This window comes from Leucoraja erinacea, chromosome 16 (genome assembly GCF_028641065.1).
Source record: "Leucoraja erinacea ecotype New England chromosome 16, Leri_hhj_1, whole genome shotgun sequence".
NCBI classification, from domain to species: Eukaryota; Metazoa; Chordata; class Chondrichthyes; order Rajiformes; family Rajidae; genus Leucoraja; species Leucoraja erinaceus.
The window spans coordinates 21,981,967-22,003,360 of record NC_073392.1 but is presented as its reverse complement, the minus strand read 5'-3'; the positions used below and the strand labels follow the sequence as shown (position 1 = coordinate 22,003,360).

Genomic DNA, 21,394 nt, shown 5'->3' with positions numbered 1-21,394 from the left:
ACCCATTGCTACCTGAGCAGGTCAGAAATCAACCCATGTGTCAGAGGTGCAGAAGTTTAATTTGAAAGATCATCTGAAATTTTGTAGAAACATTTTTTTTCTTTATTTCTGACCAATATTAGCATCTTTTGGAGTTTATTCTAAAAGTTTAGACTGGAAGTTTATCTTGGGCCAGGTGGATATGTTAATTTGAACACCCCAGTTATAAACTAGTTCATAGCAGGACTAAAACATCTGAAGAAGGGTTTCGGCCCGAAACGTTGCCTATTTCCTTCGCTCCATAGATGCTGCTGCACCCGCTGAGTTTCTCCAGCTTTTCTGTGTAACCTTCGATTCTCCAGCATCTGCAGTTCCCTCTTTAACACTAAAACATATGCTTCCTGTGCCGATTATTATACACCACGCTCTATGTTATACTTGCAATTGGTAAAGGCCTCCAATTGTTATTTATACATGTAAAGCTGAAGGATTAGAAGCAGTCAGCTAATAGGCCATTTAGACCTGCTACACCATTCAATTGGACCAGTTAGATCTGATCTTGGGTTTCTACTCAGAATCCTGTATCCTTCATTCCCATTTTGTCCAAAAATCTGTTGATCTCCAGACAGTACTTGTAAACTACTGCTATCAACGCCAATTGGAAAGTAAAGTATTTAAATAAGTTGGTAATAAGCATGTGTATGTAATATCTCATTAAAAAATCTTAATGTTATTTTGGGGAATTGAACATGTTGCACATCTGGAATTGTTTGTGTTGTTGTAACTTTCTCCAGAGCAGAGATTTGTTTGTGTGGGAATAATCTATAAATGAAGGGAAAATAAAGGTTACCTATGTCAGTTAACAATGCATAATATTATTGTTAAGATTAATGCAACTCGAATGAAGGGAAAATAAAGGCTACCTATGTTAGTTAACACGGCATAATATTATTGTTAAGATTAACGCAACTTTATTAAGGGAGGAAGTGACATAACCATTTGTAAAGCGTTTCTATACCTGAAATATTTTAATGAACTATGAATATTAAGAATTGTTTTCTTTATAATTTGCCTTTCTTGAAGATTATCGTGAAACCTAAATGTGAAATTTTGTAACTCTCATGCCTATACGATCAAATAACTGGTATGATTTGACATTTCAGATGAAATCCAATACTACTACAGGAGTTGGTCGTATTATAAGAATCATACTCAATATGAATAGAAATAGATTTTTTAAAAATCATCTTTCTAATTGTATTTTCTTTACCTTGACAGCACTTATCCAGTAGGCACAACATACAGCAGAGTACCACACAGGTATGTCACATGAAATTGAAAACCTTTCTCTAAATGTGTCTACTGCTAAGTATTTTTTTCCTATAGTTGATTAATAGTGCAAACCAAATCTAAACATACACGTTACATGAAACATATATTTCAAATGAATATATGTATGAATATTTTGAAAAGGAAGCTCATCTTTCATTGTCTGATTTAAATAATTATCATGCAAAGCTTGTCCATATAGCTGCAATTGCCGGACGGGACAAAGCATCCGCCACGAGGTTGCATTTCCCAGCGATGTCCTGGGCATCCGTTGTATACTCCAAAATAGCTGCCAGCTGGTGCTGCTGACGGGCGGACCAAGGATCCGAAACATTCGCAAACGCAAATGTGAGGGGCTTATGGTCCCTGAAGGCTACGAAGGAACGGCCCTCGAGGAAGTACTGGAAGTGCCACACTGCGAGGTGTAAGGCGAGCAACTCCCGGTCAAAAGCACTGTAGTGCTGCTCCGCAACCCTCGGGTGCCGGCTAAAGAAGGCGAGAGGCCGCCAACGGCCGTTAACGGACTGTTCCAAAACGCCGCCGCCAGCAGAGTCCGAGGCATCCACGGTAAGGACTGTGGGGGTGTCGACCGACGGATGCACGAGCATAGTCACCCAAGCCAAGGCCTCCTTCGCCCCTTCAAACGCCGCCATGGCGACAGCGTCCCACTGTATCTGCCGCTGCTTGCCAGTCAGCAACTGAAAAAGCGGCCGCAAAAGTTCGGCAGCCGCCGGAACGAACCGGTGGTAAAATGTGACCATCCCTACGAACTCCCGGAGGCCACGTACCGTAGCAGGCCGCGGGAACTGGTGGATTGCCTCAACCCTGTACGGCATTCTTGAGGATGCGGACGCAGGAGCTCAAACAACCCGAACGGAGTGATAACTGCTGTCTTGGGGACATCCTCCGTTAGCACGGGGATCTGGTGATATCCCCGGACTAGGTCGATCTTAGAGAAAAACCTAGCCCTGGCCAGATGGGCTGAGAAGTCCTGTATGTGGGGAATAGGGTAACGGTCAGCGGTCGTGGCCTCGTTAAGGTGGCAGTAGTCCCCGCACGGCCTCCAACCGCTGGACACCTTCGGCACCATGTGCAGCGGGGAAGCCCATGGGCTGTTGGAGCATCGAACGATACCCATGGCCTCCATACTCCGAAACTCCTCCTTTGCTATGAGGAGCTTTTCAGGAGCATGTCAACGGGCGTGTGTGTGGAGCGGTTGACCCGATGTCAGAATATGGTGCATGACACCATGCCTCAGGCAGGCCGAGCTGAACTTGGGGATGACAATGTCCCGGAACTCGGCCAGTACCTGGGCGTAGACATTATCCACCATCGCTACAGGGTTGCTGACCGGTGCAGTGGAGCAAAGGAGATTTTCTCAAAAGTAGACACGTGAATGAGACGTTCGCCCTTCACGTCCACGAGGAGCGACTGCGCCTGCAAGAAATCTGCGCCCAGCAGTGGCTGAGCCACGTCCGCAATGATGAACGGCCAGGTGAAATGGCACGCGCCAAAAATGACAGGAACCGTGCGGACGCCATATGTGTGTATTGAACTGCTATTCACAGCAGTTAAAGGGGGGTCCCTCTTACCAGCACGAAGGTCGAGTCCAGATGGGGGCAATGCCCAGACGTACAGTCGATGGATCCTACCGGCCACCGCAGTGGCTATCTGCGGCCGGCGCTGCTGTTTCCCGGATATGAACATGGCTGGCCTTGGATCTCCTGGGTCCTGCTCAGCCATCCTCCTCTCCTGTGCCACTTGTCTGGTCTGTGGCTCAGCTGTCCTCCTCTCCTGTGCCATTTGTCTTGTCTGTGGCTCCTGTGGGCATCACCCTCTTATGGGCGTGGTCCTGGGTTGCTGTGCCAGTCTGGTAATTCAATCAATCTGGTCCAGCGATTCTGCGGATTCCAGCGGCTCCAGGTACCCCAGCGCACCCACCTGCTGCTGGTCAGAGATCCACAGCTCATCAGCAAGGGCTGCTAGCTGGATGGGATCTTCAAAGCTCTCCCCCACAAGCTGCTAGCGGAGGTCTTGTGGCAACTGCTGCAGGTAGGTGAATTCAAAGAGTGGGCAGGGCAGGTGCTCATGAGCAGATGCGTTTCCCCACGACCGGCAGGTTATCCAGGTAAGGAATGACCTGACCGGCCGTCTGCTGGTCAAGGGTGCTTACCACATAGTGATAGCGAGGATCGTCAGCTGTAACACCGCGGATGTGAAATTGGGATTCGGCCTGTCAAAACCAAACCCTCGGCTGCGAGGTCCAAAATGTAGGCAGCATCAGGGAGACCGCGTTGAGTTCGGCCTCGTTGGCCTTGTAGGCGGCAGCGGCAGAATGCTTTTTTTTTAATTTCCCTTCCAGGATTACACTGCAGGGCAGCTGGGGTCACCAATTGTGGCGGGGACTGGCAGGAGTCCAGCCAAAAATTAGTCGGACACAAGTGTGTGCTCTAGACATGTTTATTCTTCTGCATACAGCTCCCTACTCAGCTGACACGGGCGTTGCCCGGCCTTAAATAACAACTCGGATAACGACCCCGTGACTCGCGCCTCCCCCACCAAGACGCCGCCCTCTGGAGCCGATGGTTCGTCATGACCTTGGGTTGCTATCAGGTGCCGCCACAACTGATGGATACTGTCAATTGCTCTAATTTGCTGTTGATTGTTAATAGCCAAGGAACATAAAATGCTAGCTATGGTTTGGTTCATTATTTGAAATGTGAATACATGGGTCATGTGAAAAATAATCTGCAATATTTGAATTATAAAAAGGAATATAAAAAAGACGATGAAGATATTTGAAAACGGCATAATATTTGAAAATGACAGCATTCATTCAGCCCATGATGCCAGCTCAGTGGAAAAACGATCTATCCCATTAATGCAACTTCCCCGCTCTTCATAAGCCTGCGTTTCTTTTCTTCTAGTACACATCTAAATTCCTTATGTAGTAGTTGGACATGTTTAATCTCTTTCCATTCTATTTTTGAGAAACCTGTTTTTCTCCTGTGTTCTATAACAGACGGACACCATGCGGCACCGACACGGCGACACATGCAGGATCCCTGTACCCCACCATCTCTTCCTGAACATGAAGAGCTTTACCTACCATACCATTGGAGAAGATACTGACATCTTCTTCTCACTTTTCGACATGCGAGAGGGCAAACAGATCAGGTAGGAGCCTAAGGGCATCAAGTTGTCAGCTTGCAGCATCAAGACAATTCACTTCATCTCTGTTGGAGTTGGTTTTGATTTATGTAAGGGACAATTATTGACCACAAATATCTGGCCCCACATGCTATCCAAATCTGTTGTGAATTTACAGAAAGCATTCTTGGAACATGGAAAGACTGCAGTTTGAGAGAAATGCATAGCATTACCCTGCTGCAGTGGTCAAAGATCTGGCTAAATTATAGTACCAGGTCTGTTTGAATTTCTCAGGCTTTGCTCCAAGTAGAGTGGAAATTCTCAAAGTAATTTCTAGTCACTCAGTCAGTGTAAGATTCAAGTAAAACAGAGATGGTAATTAATGGTGACGATGTCACCTCCTATTTAAACTAAGGCTATTTTTCTGGCATTTGGGCTGACTGTGCAATTCAACTCAATTTATTTACAAAAGATCAGATTTTTTTTTTTAACCTCAGGTTGGTGATTTATGTAAAATGCCAGCCTGATTGCACACTCTATGACAGGATTATAGTTTTTGAAAATCAACATCTTGATAAAAAACACCATGATTTTATTATCTGGCACCGTGGTATAATACATGTAAGGTTAGTGATTTCTCCGTAAACCATTGTGTGCTTCCAATGATGAATTTCTCACTCTGGCCATGGAGGAGGCCCAGGACAGAAAGGTTGGATTCGAAATGGGAGGGGGAGTTGAAGTGCTGAGCACCCAGGAGATCAGGTTGGTTATTGCGCACTGAGTGGAGGTGTTGTGTGAAGCGATCGCCAAGCCTGCACTTGGTCTCACCAAGGTTGATCCACTGAATAACCCAACCAGATTTTTGTTTGGAAGTGGAAAGAAATAATAGATTGCATTCATTGCAACGTGTAAAAAGAGATGAGATACTGTATTGTAATTTTGCTGCATGTCATTGTGGTATATATCATGTCTTGGTTGGTGAATATGTTTAGTTTGTGACTTTATTTGAAGCAGAAATAATCTGTGAATGCTTCATTGACCATAGTTCTGACTGGTAACTATGCACTTCGTCCGAGCACATTATCGCACGTGTCATGCAAGCCGTCTTAAATGACCACCTAAACTGTAATTTGGCAATCTAAAAAGCTGCGGAGGTTGCCCGGTTGGAACCAGGGAAACAAAATTTAAATGAGAGCCCTGGTAATTCTATCGCATTTCTTTTTTTTCTATATTGTTAATAAACATAATCCTCATAAATGAAGATTAAACCCTAAATGAATAAAGTGTTTTTTTTTTCCCCCGATGTTCGATGCCCCCCACCCCCCGGAAAACCGCATGCCCCGACGGTTACTTGTGAAATTTCAAGTCGGCATATTTATTTAATGGGGGATCTATGTGAAATGAAAATACTTTTAAATGGTAGATATTTATAATTAAAATATTTATCACCCTTAAAAAAAAATCCTCTAATCTTGATAGGGATAGGGCTAGGGATAGGGTTATGGCTAGGGTTAGGGTTAGGGTTAGGGCTAGGGTTAGGACGGAGGCTGAAGTGGACGGAGGCAGACGCTGCACAAGGGCCCGGTGAGAAGGCTCGGGGACCTTATCCACCGTGCCATCGAGGCCGGCTGCAGGAGGTATTAATCCGTCACTTACCCCTTATCTCCAGCTCCATCTCCATCTCTGACAGATGCAGCTCCAGCTCCAGCCGGACACAAATGCCTGTTGCAGCCGTCACCTCTTCCCGTGACCCGATGTCCCTCTCCACGCTCGGACCTCTTCAGTCCTTGATTCCCCCCCACCGGGGACCAAGGACTGAAAAAGGCCGGGCGTGGAGGGAGATCACATAGGCCAAGGTGGACTGAGAGCTCAGCGAAACGATCACCAAGTCTATGTTAGACAAAAATTCTGGAGGAACTCAGCAGGTGAGGCAGCATCTATGAAGAGAAGGAATAGGTGACGTTTCAGGTCGAGACCCTTCTTCAGGGTCGCCTATTCCTTCTCTCCATAGATGCTACCTCAACCGCTGAGTTCCTCCAGCATTTTTGTCTGCCTTCGATTTTTCCAGCATCTGGAGTTCTTTCTTAAATGCCAAGTCTATGCATATCCTCGCCGATATATAGGAGCCCACACTTGGAGCACCGGATACAGTAGTTAAGGTTTGAAGAGGTGCAAGTAAACCTCTGCCTCTCCTTAAAGGAATGGCGGGGTCCCTGGATGGAGTGAGGGAGGAGGTATAAGGACAGTGTTGCATCTTCTGCGGTTACAGGGGAATGTCCCTGGGGAGTGGGTGGTTCGGATGGGAAGGGATGAGTGAACCAGGTAGGTGCAGGGGGAATGGTCTCTGTGGAAAGCAGAAAGGAATGGGGATGTGAACAGTGGTGGGATCCTTTTGGAGGTGATCAAAATATCGGAGGATGATGTGTTTTAAGCAATGGCTGTTGGGGTGGAAGGTGAGGACAAGGAGAAACATAGAAACATAGAAAATAGGTGCATGAGTAGGCCATTCGGCCCTTCGAGCCTGCACCGTAATTCAATACGATCCTGGCTGATCATCCAACTCAGTATCCTGTACCTGCCTTCTCTCCATACCTCCTGATCCCTTTAGCCACAAGGGCCACATCTAACTCCCTCTTAAATATAGCCAATGAACTGGTCTCAACTACCTTCTGTGGCAGAGAATTCCAGAGATTCACCACTCTCTGTGTGAAAAATGTTTTTCTCATCTCGGTCCTAAAAGACTTCCCCCTTATCCTTAAACTTTGACCCCTTGTTCTGGACTTCCCCAACTTCGGGAACAATCTTCCTACATCTAGCCTGTCCAACCACTTAAGAATTTTGTAAGTTTCTATAAGATCCCACCTCAATCTTCTAAATTCTAGCGAGTACAAGCCAAGTCTATCCAGTCTTTCTTCATATGAAAGTCCTGCCATCGCAGGAATCAGTCTGGTGAACCTTCTCTGTACTCCCTCTATGGCAAGAATGTCTTTCCTCAGATTAGGAGACCAAAACTGTACACGATACTCCAGGTGTGGTCTCACCAAGGCCCTGTACAACTGCAGTAGAACCTCCCTGCTCCTATACTCAAATCCTTTTGCTATGAATGCTAACATACCATTCGCTTTCTTCACTGTCTGCTACACCTGCATGCCTACTTTCAATGACTGGTGTACCATGACACCCAGGTCTCGTTGCATCTCCCCTTTTCCTAATCGGCCGCCATTCAGATAATAGTCTACTTTCCTGTTCTTGCCACCAAAGTGGATAACCTCACATCGCCCCTGTTATAACTAGGGGGAGGGGGAGCAAGAGAGAACTCTGGGATACAGAGGCGACGTGTGAGAGCCGCACCCGTGATAGAAGGGTGGAACCCCCGTTCAGTAAAGAATGGGAGGTGGGAGTATGGGAGGTGTCTGCAATAGTCCAGGTGCAATTGAGCACAGGGTTGAGGCTTGTGATGAAATTAATAAAGTCCATGAGTTCTGCATTAGTGCAGGAGGTAGCCCCGTTGCAATTGTCAATGTAGCAGTGATAGAGTTAGGGGGCCAGCATATGCCTGAAAATGAGACTGTTCAACGTACCAACAAAAATAGCTGGGGCCCATGCGAATGCTCATGGCTACACTTTGACCTGGAGAAATTTGGAGAAGTCAAAGGAGAAGTTGTTAAGGGTGAGGACCAGTTCAGCTAGATGGAGGAGAATGTTCGTAGTGGAAAATTGACTGGGTATATGGTCAAGCAGGAAGTGGGAGGGCCTTAAGGCCTTCCTGATGGGGGATGGAGGTGTAGTGTGACTGAACGTCCATATTAAAGATGAGGAAATGGGGGCCTGGAAACCGGATATGTGAGGGTGGTGTGGGACTGTGGTGGGAAGGGATTTCACAAGGGCATGCTTTTCCATTGTCTTCGAATGTCTCGCTCCTAAATAAAAGGTTTTAAAACGTTACCACTGGACTCAGAGTATCTAAGAATATATGGATCTAACAGGCTCCTTGATAGTACACTGGAGAATACCTAATGTTGTGTGATGTACATACTCAGCAGCGCATCTTGAGTACCTGGGTATTGATTCTTGACAGCAAAAACAAATTAAGGGCCTGTCCCACTTGGGCGACATAATCCGCGAGTTCTGGCAAGTTTGCCCTCGACTCATACTCACAGCATGGTCGACTCGAGGTTGTAGGAGGTCTTCTTATCTCTCCTTCATGCTCGAGAGTGGTCTCCGCGTACTCAAGGCCTCAGCTAGGTCACAGTGTTTGTTTCAATATGTTTAAAAAATGCCCGCGAGTTAAAAAAAGGTCGCCATGGAAAAAATCGATACTTTTTTTACTCGTAGGTTTAGTCGGCATGTTAGTCGTAGGTAATCGAGGGTAGTCCAAGGTAGTCGTAGATAGTCTTCATCGTAGTCGAAGGGAGGTCGAAGGAGGTCATATTCACTCTCCACTATTCGGTGTCCAATTTTCCTGAAATCAGTCGTAGCTAGTTGAAGCTGGTCTTCAACATTGTCGAAGGAGGTTGAAGGAGGCCTTCTATATAGTCGAAGGAAGTCTTCAACATGTCATTTTTTCAAACTCTTCTAAACTCGCCAATTAGGTCGCCCAAGTGGGACAGCCCCTTTAGAATGTTTTCATTCTTGAATCGTGAGGACAGCAAAGGCTATGGGGGAAGGCAGGAGAATGGAGTTGGGAAGGATTAGAATGGAGTTCAGTCTGTTGCTATATCTTATGGATAATATTGTTGGCTTGTAATATTTTGCAAAAGCAATTCTCAATTTAAACAATTTTTTTCTAACAGCTACTACTAAAAATAAACAGTTTTGAAGGTTCATTACTTATGTAAAAAAAAACTGCAACAATATGTGAACTAATGGACAAATGCAAGTCAGTTAGTAACCAATTTGTATGAAGTAAATATTTGTTCATACTTTTCATTTTTCATGAATTTTATTTGAAATGCCAATGACAAAACGTGTAACATAAACAGGCAGGCGAACAAAATCAAGACCCTGGCAGCTGCTACTCGCAAACAAAGATAGGATTGAGAAAATAATCCTGGGATGATTAATATTCTAAATGTGTGCACTGCGGAGAATCATTAATGTTTTCCAACTCTTGGCAGAAGTTTGCAGGATGGTGAAGTGGGATGGTGAGAAATAGCAATCTCCCTAGCAGGAAGTATACTGCTCAAATAACTGGTGTTAATCCAATCTTGATCTTCTTTAACACGAGCAGGAAAGTGGTTCTGCAAAGTGCAGAACAGAAAGCTTATCCATTTTTGACTATCCAAAGTGCCAGTTTATCGTGCTGGTTCATGTACTCCCTGTCAATGTATGCAATTCAGACATAATTGAAACAATTTCAATGTGTAAGAGAGAAGTGAAAGAACACTGATGATTATTCTTAAATTTGGTTTTCTCTTGTTTTAGTTAAATAGATTTTCTGCATTTAAAGCACTCAACAAGTGGAATTTACTGTTCATATCCCTAGATTTTTGGCAACCGAATAGTCTGTTACTGCCCCAATCAAGTTTGTTTTAATATATTAAGCCATAAGTAAGGAAGTCTAAATCAAAAGGAGCAAATGCTGGAAGGTGAGGTGAGGATAAAGGGGGAAAAATCTTCATGTGGAAAGTTTAATGGAAATGTACAGAGCAAGATTTCTACATGGAGAGTTGAGTGGATCTGGACCACATGGTGGTGGAGGCAGATACGATAGTAGTGTTTGAGGTTTTCAGATAGGCATATGGAAATGCAAGGAATAGAATGTTACTAGACCAAGTGGGACCTTGCGGAAGCTGGTCTATATAAGCAACGTGTACGGATGTGTCATTGTCAACCTTTTTGGTTACTTCTACAAAAAACTCAATCAGATTTGTCGGACACAATCTCCCAAGTACAAAACCATGCTGACTAGCCCTAATCAGCCCCTGTCTATCCAAGGGTGTATATATCTTATCCCTCAGAATACTCTCCATTAACTTGGCTACCACAGATGGTTGGCTTAGTGAACTAATGTTTTAACTAATTCTTAAACAGAGGAACAAACTGGGCCATGGTCCAGACTTCTGGCACTTCACCCGAGTTGAAGCCAACATGGATCAGCCATAATCATATTGAATGGCAGGATAAATTTGACAAGCAAGTGGCATCTCCTTTTCTTATTTTCTTGTATTCTTGGGCTTAATGTTTACAGACACCGAACATTCTGATCATCTTCTCATGAATTCCTGTGAATGTCAGCCCTTTCTGTTTAATATCTCCAACTCTTGCATTATGCCCAGATTGGATCATCACGGAAGCACCCAAATTACAGTGAAATGCCACCTGTGTATAAAAGTCAATCTCTAGTTATCTCCCAAGATGCGAGGCTGCCTCCAAAGCACATAGCAGAGTAAAATGAAAGGTGGCTGTCGTCCTTTAAATAGCACTGCAGTTGTTGAGCAAAAATGTGATTTCTCAAGCAGGTAAACAAACCTATTTTCAACTGCAACTGGTCCAAATGAGAGTATCATGATAAATAACATTATTTTGTGTGTATCCTCAGCTCCAAACATATATCCCTGCGAATGTGTACTGTGCACAGAGATGAAAGGTTTACTTTTGAAAATTGCACAATTGACTGAATCGCAAAATGACTGTTCTTGAAATTTGTACATATAAAATTAAAATATTCAGAAGAACAGTGCCACATGATTGAAGTTCTTGTCTAAGGTGGAACTAAATAATTCCATCGCACTTAAAGCTCATTTAGCCCATTGTCATGTTTGTGAAAATGTAATCATGGAAGCTTTTTAGCTTTTACAAGACCAAGTGGGACCCGTTGGGTCCCTGTCACACGGGAGGCCTGGTCCCCCAACGCAATATTGCACCACTCACCCCCCACTCAACTGCGCTGACATGGCAATAACTTGTAAAAAAATAAGATAAATGTGAACGCATCTCACAGAGGTTGAGGCTGCGGTCTGGAGCTGCGGGAGGGGGAGGGAGAGGCCGAGGGGGAGGGAGAGGCCGAAGCTGTGGCCTGGTCCTTGCCACAGTTCCTATCCCTCCCCACGGGCCTTGAGCGGGAGCCCCCGGACTTCACACCGGCTCGAACCCCTGCCCAGGGCCCAGAGCCGTGCTCAGGGACCTGTCTGTGTCAAGTGTGCTTTTATCCGGGCGACCAATCGGGTGTTGAGCTGCGCTCCTCCCACGTGGGACCTGGACCAATCGGGCATTGAGAAAATTGAATTTTTTAAATAATAAAATCAAACTTTAAAATAACCTAAACGCAATGTTAGTTGTCAATGAATACGGAAGAATTGGATCAAAATGTAGTTTTTATTTACGAAACCTCTCCCCTATCCCACCCGCCCACAATGAAAATCACAATTTATTTTGTAAATTAAACCTCCCCCCCCCAGAATTTGATTTAAACTGAGTTTTTTTTGAAAATCGTGATTAAAAAAAAAAATGTAAATGAGATTCGCGATCCCATTGTGATGTGATTGTGAATGAAAATGGAAGAATTTGAATAAAACGGAATTTTTTTGAAAAGAGCAATTTTTTATGTAAATGAGATTCGGGATCCCATTGTGACGTTGTATGCTGCTAACGGGCAGTGATTATTGTCAAAGTGGTTTTTGTAAAGTTTAAATTGTGAATAATTTGTAAGATATACCATCAATCTGACAGAAATTGCCACAGCACACTCCAGGACAATGGTGAGTAAGGTGGATCAAAATTTGTAGCGCTATCGTGTATCGTTTTGGCGTAGTTTCAGGATCACACTCATCACGCAATCACACACACACAGAAACACATGCATACTAACAAACAAGATGAGAGTTTTAGTAATATATAGATTGTAACTAGTACTGATGCCGTGCACCCAAAGCAAGAGAAAAGTCAGAGCATGTATCATTCTAAATCAATTTCAGCCGCACATTTGCCTCGCCCCTCCCCCAAACAATTTTAACTGTAATTTGCTTTGTAAATGCTTTATGGATCAATCATTCCACGTGCGGTTGATAGATAAATCGGATTAGCTGCAGAACCTTGATTAAAATCACGATAGAACACAGATGGGGATCTGAAAAATCATCTTATTGCTCCTACATCAGTTATATTATGATACTACCAAAGCAATTATTGAAATTGCTGTTGACGCTGCTTAACCTTTTCATTATATATTAAAGCATGATAATTGAGTGGTTTTAATAAACCGTATTTCCTCATTTTATGGTCAAAGCTGCATCAGTGCAGCTTGGGTGTTTTGTTATTTTGCTGCAGCAGATATTGTGAATGTTGTATGTGCAGAAAGGATCTGCAGATGCTGATTTAAACTGAAGATAGACACAAAATGCTGGAGTAATTAGCAAGATAGGAAGCATCTCTGGAGAGAAGGAATGGGTGACGTTTCGGGTCAGAAGTAGGGTCTCATGTTGCATTATGTTTTGAGAGGAATATTACTAACCTTGATGTGGTATTTCTACTATCCATAAACTTAGTTAGCTTATCTCCGTGTATGTGCAAGGGCTAGCTGGTTTTTGAAATGTTACATTCAAGTGTTCTTGATGTCAAGAACAAATGTATATGCCGAGTCCCGAGCCTGGAGTTATGAAGTTTCTTGATGGATTCTCGTGATTGCCTGGGGATACATTTCAGCTTGTTTTATACCTCTGACTGGTCTCCACGGAAGATGGTGTCACTTATTGAACAATACCACTGAGAAGAGCAGCAATCTGCTACTGCCTCACCTATAGCTATACAAAAATATAAATAGGAGAATAACAAGTGAAACCGCTATTTAATAAGTAGGGGGAAGAAAATGGGAAACTACCAACCTATAAAACTCACAATGGTAGTAGGAGATATGATAATGCCATAATGAGAGAAATAATAACAGAACACCTTGGACAAAAATTACACGACTGAGCATGTATTTATGAAAGGAAACTCTGATGATTAAATTGGTGGAATTCTGTAACAAAGTGATAATTAGAATGGATAAAGTGGATCCAATGCATCTGGGTGTGAATGCATTACATTTTTGGAATGCTTTTGTTGAGGCTTAATATAGGAAAATTTGTTAAATGGCGCATGCTTGAGTACTGTTGATACACAAAAGGACCTATGTGTGCTTGTTCACATGTTGCTAAAGATCAAGATTCAGGCGCGGCAAGCAATTAGAAAGGCAAATTATATTTAATATTTAATAAGATATTTGCATATAAGGGTATTGACTTACAGCAATTGCACAGGGTCTTGACAAGACTGCCACTGGAGTATTATGTACAGTTTTGGTCTCCTTACTTACAAAAAAGGGAATTAAGTGAAGATTCGCTAGATTGATTCCAGGAGGGGAGACTGGGATTATGTTCTCTAGTGTTTAGAAGAATGTAAGTAGATCTCTGCAAAATTACAAAATGATTAGGCTTGAAGGCCTAGATGCTGACAGGATGCTTCTCCTGAATGAGTAGAGAATGACTGGAGGACACAATTTCAAAATAATGAGTAGACCATATGGAGTTTAGATAAGGAGAAAAACATTTAATTCAGAGGAAAGTTTGAAATTATTAACCTATGAGGCTGTAGGAGCACAATTCTTAAGTTAATTTGAAACATTTAGTGCTAGATTTCTGGATAGTAGGGAATCCAGGGATATAGGGAGAGTTCAAAGAAATCGTAATAGGTCAGCCATGATCTTGATTAAAGGCAGAGCAATCTGAAAGGATCAGATGATATACTCCTGCTCCTACAATATGACCTACTCCTGCTCCTGTGTCTTATGTTTTAACTTGACCATGGATAACACTGGCAAAAATGAGAAAGTGCTTAGATTTGCTGTTCTGATGGATTCCTGCAGGTATATGGAGTAACAATTCACATTTGCAGCAATCAAAGTACCGTAGATCAGCCTGGAATATTCATCAAAGGATTCCATACTGTGAGTAAGCAGCATCTACGGGAGGTTGTTTTCCACGTTAATACCATCATAAATTTATTGAAGCAGACGAGGGACTAACTTCTAGGCGAAATGTATGCCTTAACTGCAATCCGAGTGGAAGTGCCAAACTGCAGAGCAATACATTTTGAGCAATACATTTTCGGGCCGAAACCCGTCTGAAGAAGGGTTTCGGCCCGAAACGTTGCCTATTTCCTTCGCTCCATAGATGCTGCTGCACCCGCTGAGTTCCTCCAGCTTTTTTGTGTAACCTGCAGAGCAATACTGAATTGGATGCTTATTGTGTATATATCTAAAAACTGGGGTATCCAAATCTCAGTAGTTTGGTGTTTTACATTTTCTGAAGATACAATACAATACCGTTTATTTGTCATTTGAACCTCATGAAGTTCAAACGAAATTTGGTTTCTGCAGCCATACAAGAAAAGAACCAAGACACACACCAACACAATTTACACAAACATCCATCACAGTGAATCTCCTCCTCACTGTGATGGAAGGCAAAGTCTTGTCTCTCCCCTGCTCTCCATTCCTCTCCCGAAGTCAAAGTCAAAGCCCCCGGCAGGCGCTAGCAAGTCCGCGGCCATTTAAAGCCGCACCGGGCGATGTAAGGCCCCGCTCCAGGTCACTTTCAACCCCGCAATTCGGGTGGGAAAAGTCGCCGTTGCCGGTGCCCCGCAAAGCAGTCTCCCACCGGGGACCCGCGAGCTCCCGGTGTCACCATCCACCGGAGTCGGGTCGCAGCCGCACGCCACCGCAGCTCTCCACGCTCCGAAGCTGGCCAGCTCCACGATGGTAGGTCCGCAGCTCCGCCGGCTCCGTGACCTGAGCCCCCAAGTTGTTCCGGTTGGAGGCCGCTCCACGGTGCTAGGCCCCAACGGCAACGGAGACCCAACAGGGAAAAGGTCGTGTCCCCGTACAGGGAAGAGAACTAAAAGTTTCCCCCACCTACCCCCCACCCCCCACACATACACAGTCAAAAATCCCACCACAAACTTTACACTCTGCAGGACAATAAAATAAAAAAAGACAGTTTACAATTTACAATTCTTGTAAACCATTAACAACAGCTGTTTGTCAAGTATTTATTGGATTTTGATTAATAGTGTAGGCATTTAAGAGCTCCTTGATGTGTAGATAGTGTACAGACTGAGGATATAATATTAAGAAGCTTTGTTGGATGAACATATTTATCTAACAAGAAACAATTAAGTTCTTGCTTGGGTACTACTTACATTTTCAAGTTCAAGTTCGAGTTGCATTTATTGTTACTTAATCGGCTAAGATACAGTGAAATTTGAATTCCCACACAGCCATACTAAGTGAAAAGAACACAATACACACATAAAATAAAATTTAACATAAACATCCCCCACAGTGGAATCAATATTCTTCACTGTGATGGAAGGCAATATAGTTCAGTCATCTTCCTCTTTGTTCACCATGGTAGGGGCCTTGACCCCTCCGCAATTGCCGTTGCCGACCGTCCGATGTCCACGCCCTCTTGTTGGGATGATAGAAACTCCAGCGTCGGGACGGATTGGAACACTCCACGGCATGGAGCTCCTGAGTTGGCCACTTCTTACCGGAGACCGCAGACTTCACAGTGTTAAAGTCCACAGGCCCCAAGGTTGGAGCTCTTCTTCTGGCGACCCTCGGCAAAGGGTCGGCCGCTTTGAGATGGTAAGTCCGCGCCGCGCCAGCGGCTTGAAGCTCCGGGCCGGTCTTCGGGAAAGGCAGCACCAATCCAAGTAGTTAAGCCGCAGGGGGGCGGAGATGCGAAACGGAGAAAATCGCATCTCCGTCGAGGTAAGTGACTGAAAAAAGTTGATAGGCTATTGTTAAGCTGGAAAAAGTGTAGAGAAGATTTGCAAGAATAGTGCCAGGAACTGAGGGGCTGAGCTATAGGGAGAGGTTGGGCAGACTAGGACTTTATTTCTTGGAGAGCAGTAGGATGAGGGGTAATCTGAAAGTGATGGATACGGTCATGAGGAGAATAGATAGGGTAAATGCACAGTCTTTTACCAGAGTAGGGGAATCAAGAACCAGGTGACATAAATTTAAGGTGAGAGGGGAAAGAATTAATGGGAATCGGAGGTGCAACTTTTTCATCACAGAGGGTGATGGGTATGTGGAATGAGCTCTCCAGATGAGGTAGTTGAGGCAGGTACAATAACAACATTTAAAAGATATTTGAACAGGTACATGGATCTGAAAGGTTTAGAGGGATATGGGCCAACAGTGGGTAGGGGGGACTAGTGTAGATGGGGCATCTTGTTGGCGAGTTGCACCAAGGGCCTGTGTCCATACTGTATGATTCAATGAATCATGGACTCAATGAATTGTGTGTAGATTTTTAAGATTTAACTTTACAAATTTAAGAAGAAAGGTGTTTTTGCTTAAGATTTGATTTGCTTACAAAGAGTGATGTCAAATAATGATGAGATAAAATATAGGAAGGATATTGAGAACCTTGTGACCTGTTGTCAAGGCAACAACCTTTCTCTCAATGTCAGCAAGATAAAGGAAATAATGATCGACTTCAGGAATCTAAGTGGTACACATAACCCAGTATAAATTGACAGTGTCGAGGTAGAGATGATTGAAGTTGCTAGGAGTAAAAATCACCAGCAACTTGTCCTGGACTAGCCATATTGAAATAACAGCAAAGAACGCACACCAATGCCACCACGTCCTTAGAAGGCTCAGGAAATTTAACATGTCCCCCAACAACTCTCACCAACTTCTACAGATGCGCCATAGAAAGCATTTTAACTGGATGCATCAGCTCCATCCAAGACCGCAAAAAATTGCAGAGAACTGTGGACACAGCCCAGACCATCACGCAAACAAACCTCCCTTCTGCTGACTCTATCTACACTTCATGCTGCCTCGGCAAGGCCACTAGCATAATCAAGGACAAGTCTCACCCCGGACACTCCCTCTTCTCCCCACTCCAATCAGGCAAGATGTTTTGAAGTGTGAAAACATATACCTCCAGATTCAGGGACAGTTTCTTCCCAGCTATTATCAGGCAACTGAACCATCCTATCACCAACTGGAGAGCAGTCCTGAGCTACCATCTACCTCATTGGAGATTCTCGGACTCTCTTTAATCAGGCTTTATCTTGCACTAAACATTATACCCCTTATTCTGTATCTGTACACTGCGGGAGGCTTGACTGTAATCATGTATAGTCTTTCTGTTGACTGGGTAGCACGCAACAAAAAAATATTTTCATTGTTCCTCAGTGCATGTGACAATACATTAAACTCAACTAAACTCTGCACTCTATATCTCGTTCTTTGCACCGTTAATTGTACTTGAGTTGGTATATCTGATAGCATATAAAATTAAGCTTTTTACTCTACTTAGGTACATGTGACAATAATAAATCTAAACCTATAATGAATAATAGCTTCAGTTGTACCATTAGTCCTTTTTGAAGAATAGATGATGACTTATTTTGGTACTGTCAATTATCTTGCGCCATTGCCACTAACTTTATGCTGGAAAAAAGGTCAGTTGGTTTTTCCTACTGAAACACTTTTCCATATCTGCTTCAATTCGCTGATTTGGATGAAGTGTTCAAGTATACTATACCCAGTTTCCCAATGAAACAAAGTTAGCTCGCGGTGTTGGCTCTAAGCCTCATTTGCAATATTGCACAGAATTGGACTCTCTACCTAAGGAAGAATATATGTGATTGAAGGTGCAGTAAAGGTACATTGGATTTATGCCTGGAATAACAGGCTTGCTGTATGAGGAGAAATTAAGCAAATTAGTCTTATAATAGCATGTAAAAGAATGAGATGTGAACTTGTTGAGACATAAAACATTCTTATGAAGCTTAACTGGATGAATGTAGAGTTAATGTTTTCCCTGATTAGTGAGCTTGTAACCAGGCATCATTGTTTCTAAACAAGAGAATAGAGGTGAAAAGAGATTTGTTTCCCTAACCCTAACCGTAATGCTCTGAAAGGTGGAATCCGTGAAATTCTTTATGCATGGGTTCATGGATGCTCAATCACTGACTATATTCAGAACAGAAGTCAATGGGTGATTCTTCAGTAAGTGTCTACTTTGGGGTCCCGCTACTTTGATGTAAGGAAAATCCGTAATTCCCTCATTTTTTATTTTTTCTATATTGTTAATAAACATAATCCTCATAAATAAAAATTAAACCCTAAATGATTTTTTTTCCCGATGTTCGATGCCGCCCCCCCCCCCCCCCGGAAAACCGCAAGTACCGATGGTTACTTGTGAACTATCAAGTCGGCATATTTACTTAATGGGGGATCTATCAGAAATGAAAATACTTTTAAACGGTAGGTATTAATAATTAAAATATTTATTACCCTTAAAAAAAATTCCTCTATTCTTGATAAAATTATATATCATACTGTGGCGGCTCCTAAGGGTCGTCCCATTATACTGCCGAACCCCTCGGCACAGGAGTGGTGCAGTCCGGAGGCGGTCCTTAGCCGGAGGGTATAAAAGGCAGGGTTTGGGTGCCATCTTCCCCTGGTTTCGTCTTCCCCTGAACCGGGAGGAAATAAAGTATAGTGCTTCTCAAACTGCGGACTACTTGCCTCATTCTGAGACCCACGCACTACATTGGTGACCCCCGACGCTCCATTGGCATCATGATGGAGACAGAACAAAGCCCTACCTCCTCACACGCCAGCCCGACCCTGTCTCTGGACGCGGTCTCCGTAAAACTGCCCAGCTTCTGGACCACACGGCCGCTCATCTGGTTCCAGCAGGCGGAGGCCCAGTTCAACCTGCGGGGCATCACGGTCGATGCCACCCGCTTCTATTACCTGGTGGGAGCCCTCGACCAGGATGCGGTGGAAGAAGTATCGGACTTCCTCGCAGCCCCCCCGGACAATGACAAATACCTCGGCCTGAAACAGCTCCTGCTCCAAATTTATGGACTAAGTAGGATGGAGCGGGCAGGTAGGATCCTGCATATGGGGGGCCTGGGCGACCGGCGGCCATCTACCCTCCTAAAGGAAATGGTGGCGTTATTAGACGGGCACACGCCATGCCTGTTGTTTGAATATACTTACCTGCATCTGCTGCCGGCCTACATTCGATTGCAACTCACCGACGCCTCGTTTGCTGATCTTCGGGCCCTCGGGAGGCGCGCCGACGCCATGTGGATGGCGCGCCCTGATGACGTCAGCGCGCTGGGCATCAGCAGAGACGAGGTCGCGCTGGGATCGGCGCTCCGGGACTCGCTTCCTCGTGGATACAGGTGCGGAGCTCAGCGTCCTGCCCCCTTCGCTGGCCGACATTCGTTCCGGTAAGCGGGGGCCCGTCCTCACCGCGGCGAACGGCAGCCCCATCCGCACATATGGACTGCGCATGGTTCCCATCGTGCTCGGCTCCTGCCATTTTTCATGGAACTTTACCGTTGCCGACGTCTCCCAACCATTGCTCGGGGCCGATTTTCTCCGGACGCATTCCCTCATGGTGGACGTCGGGCGTCAGCGTTTGGTCAACGCCACTACAATGGAGCCGATCACATTGCGCTTGGGTCAATCGGTGGGGCGGCCACTGGCGTCCGTGGACTCCCGATACGCACGAATCTTGGCTGCGTTCCCGGACATTCTCACTCCGCAGTTTCATTCAGCAACCCCCAGCCACGGAGTTGTACATTATATCCCGACTACCGGCCCACCCCTCCATGCACGAGCACGACGACTGCCACCAGATAAATTGCGTCTGGCACGGCGGGAATTCCGCACGATGGAGGCCTTGGGGATCGTCCGCCCTTCGAGCAGCCCTTGGGCGTCCCCACTCCACATGGTCCCTAAGTCAAGCGGGGGCTGGCGACCTTGTGGGGATTACCGACGGCTGAACGCTGCAACAACAGCGGATCGATACCCCGTACCCCACATCCAGGACTTCACGGCCCATTTGGCTGGGGCCACATTTTTTTCTAAAGTGGATCTGGTGCGGGGTTATAACCAGATCCCGGTTCACCCGGATGACGTACCCAAGACGGCTATCATCACGCCATTCGGGCTTTACGAGTTTACTCGGATGCCGTTCGGCCTCAAGAACGCTGCACAGGCCTTTCAGCGCCTCATGGACGGGGTTTGTCGGGACCTCGAATTCGTGTTCGTGTACCTGGACGACATCCTGGTGGCCAGCCGCTCGCAGCAGGAACACTGCGCTCACCTTCGACAGCTCTGTCAGCGGCTCAGCGAGCATGGTTTGGCCATCAACCTGGACAAGTGCCGTTTTGGGGTCAATGAAATTGACTTTCTCGGCCACCGCGTGACTGCGCTAGGCGCAGTTCCCCTACCTGACAGGGTTGACGCAGTCCGTCGGTTTCCCCGCCCACGCACGGTGCGCGGCCTGCAGGAATTTGTCGGCATGGTGGCATTCTACCATCGTTTCGTGCCATCCGCGGCCCACATCATGCGGCCCCTGTATCAACTTCTGGCGGGTGGGCAGCAGAAGAGACGTTGAGTGGACCCACGAGGGCGGAGGCAGCTTTCGACGGCGCGAAGGAGGGGACTTGCTCGGGCCGTGCTGCTGGTGCACCCGCGGGAAGATGCCCCGACTGCTCTCACTGTGGATGCGTCGGAGTCGGCAGTTTGTGCTGGGCTTGAGCAGCTGTCGGGCGGAGTTTGGCGGACTCTGGCCTTCTTCAGTCGGCACCTCAACCGCGCGCAGACCAAGTACAGTGCGTTCGATCGTGAGCTCCTGGCTCTGTACCTGGCTGTGCGCCATTTTCGTTACTTCCTGGAGGGCCGCCCGTTCACCGCCTACACCGACCATAAGCCGCTCACTTTCGCCCTGCAGAAGGTTTCCGACCCCTGGTCCGCACGTCAGCAGCGGCAGTTGGCTTACATCTCCGAGTACACCACACAGCCATCCGCTACGTCAAGGGGAACGAGAACCGGGTGGCCGACGCATTGTCCCGCCCTGCTATAAATGCCGTGTTCGAGGTGGCGCCCGGACTGGACTATTCTGCT

The 21,394-nt window shown here is 45.5% G+C and overlaps 1 protein-coding gene across 1 annotated transcript in view; it reads left to right on the top strand.

Moving 5' to 3' along the window:
- Positions 1 to 21,394, top strand: part of dock3 (dedicator of cytokinesis 3) — a 327,231-nt gene that overhangs the window by 91,474 nt on the left and 214,363 nt on the right. The window contains exons 8-9 of the mRNA XM_055647822.1: positions 1,258 to 1,299; positions 4,331 to 4,485. Of these exons, the coding sequence (XP_055503797.1) occupies positions 1,258 to 1,299; positions 4,331 to 4,485 (197 nt within the window). The remainder of the gene's footprint in view (positions 1 to 1,257; positions 1,300 to 4,330; positions 4,486 to 21,394) is intronic.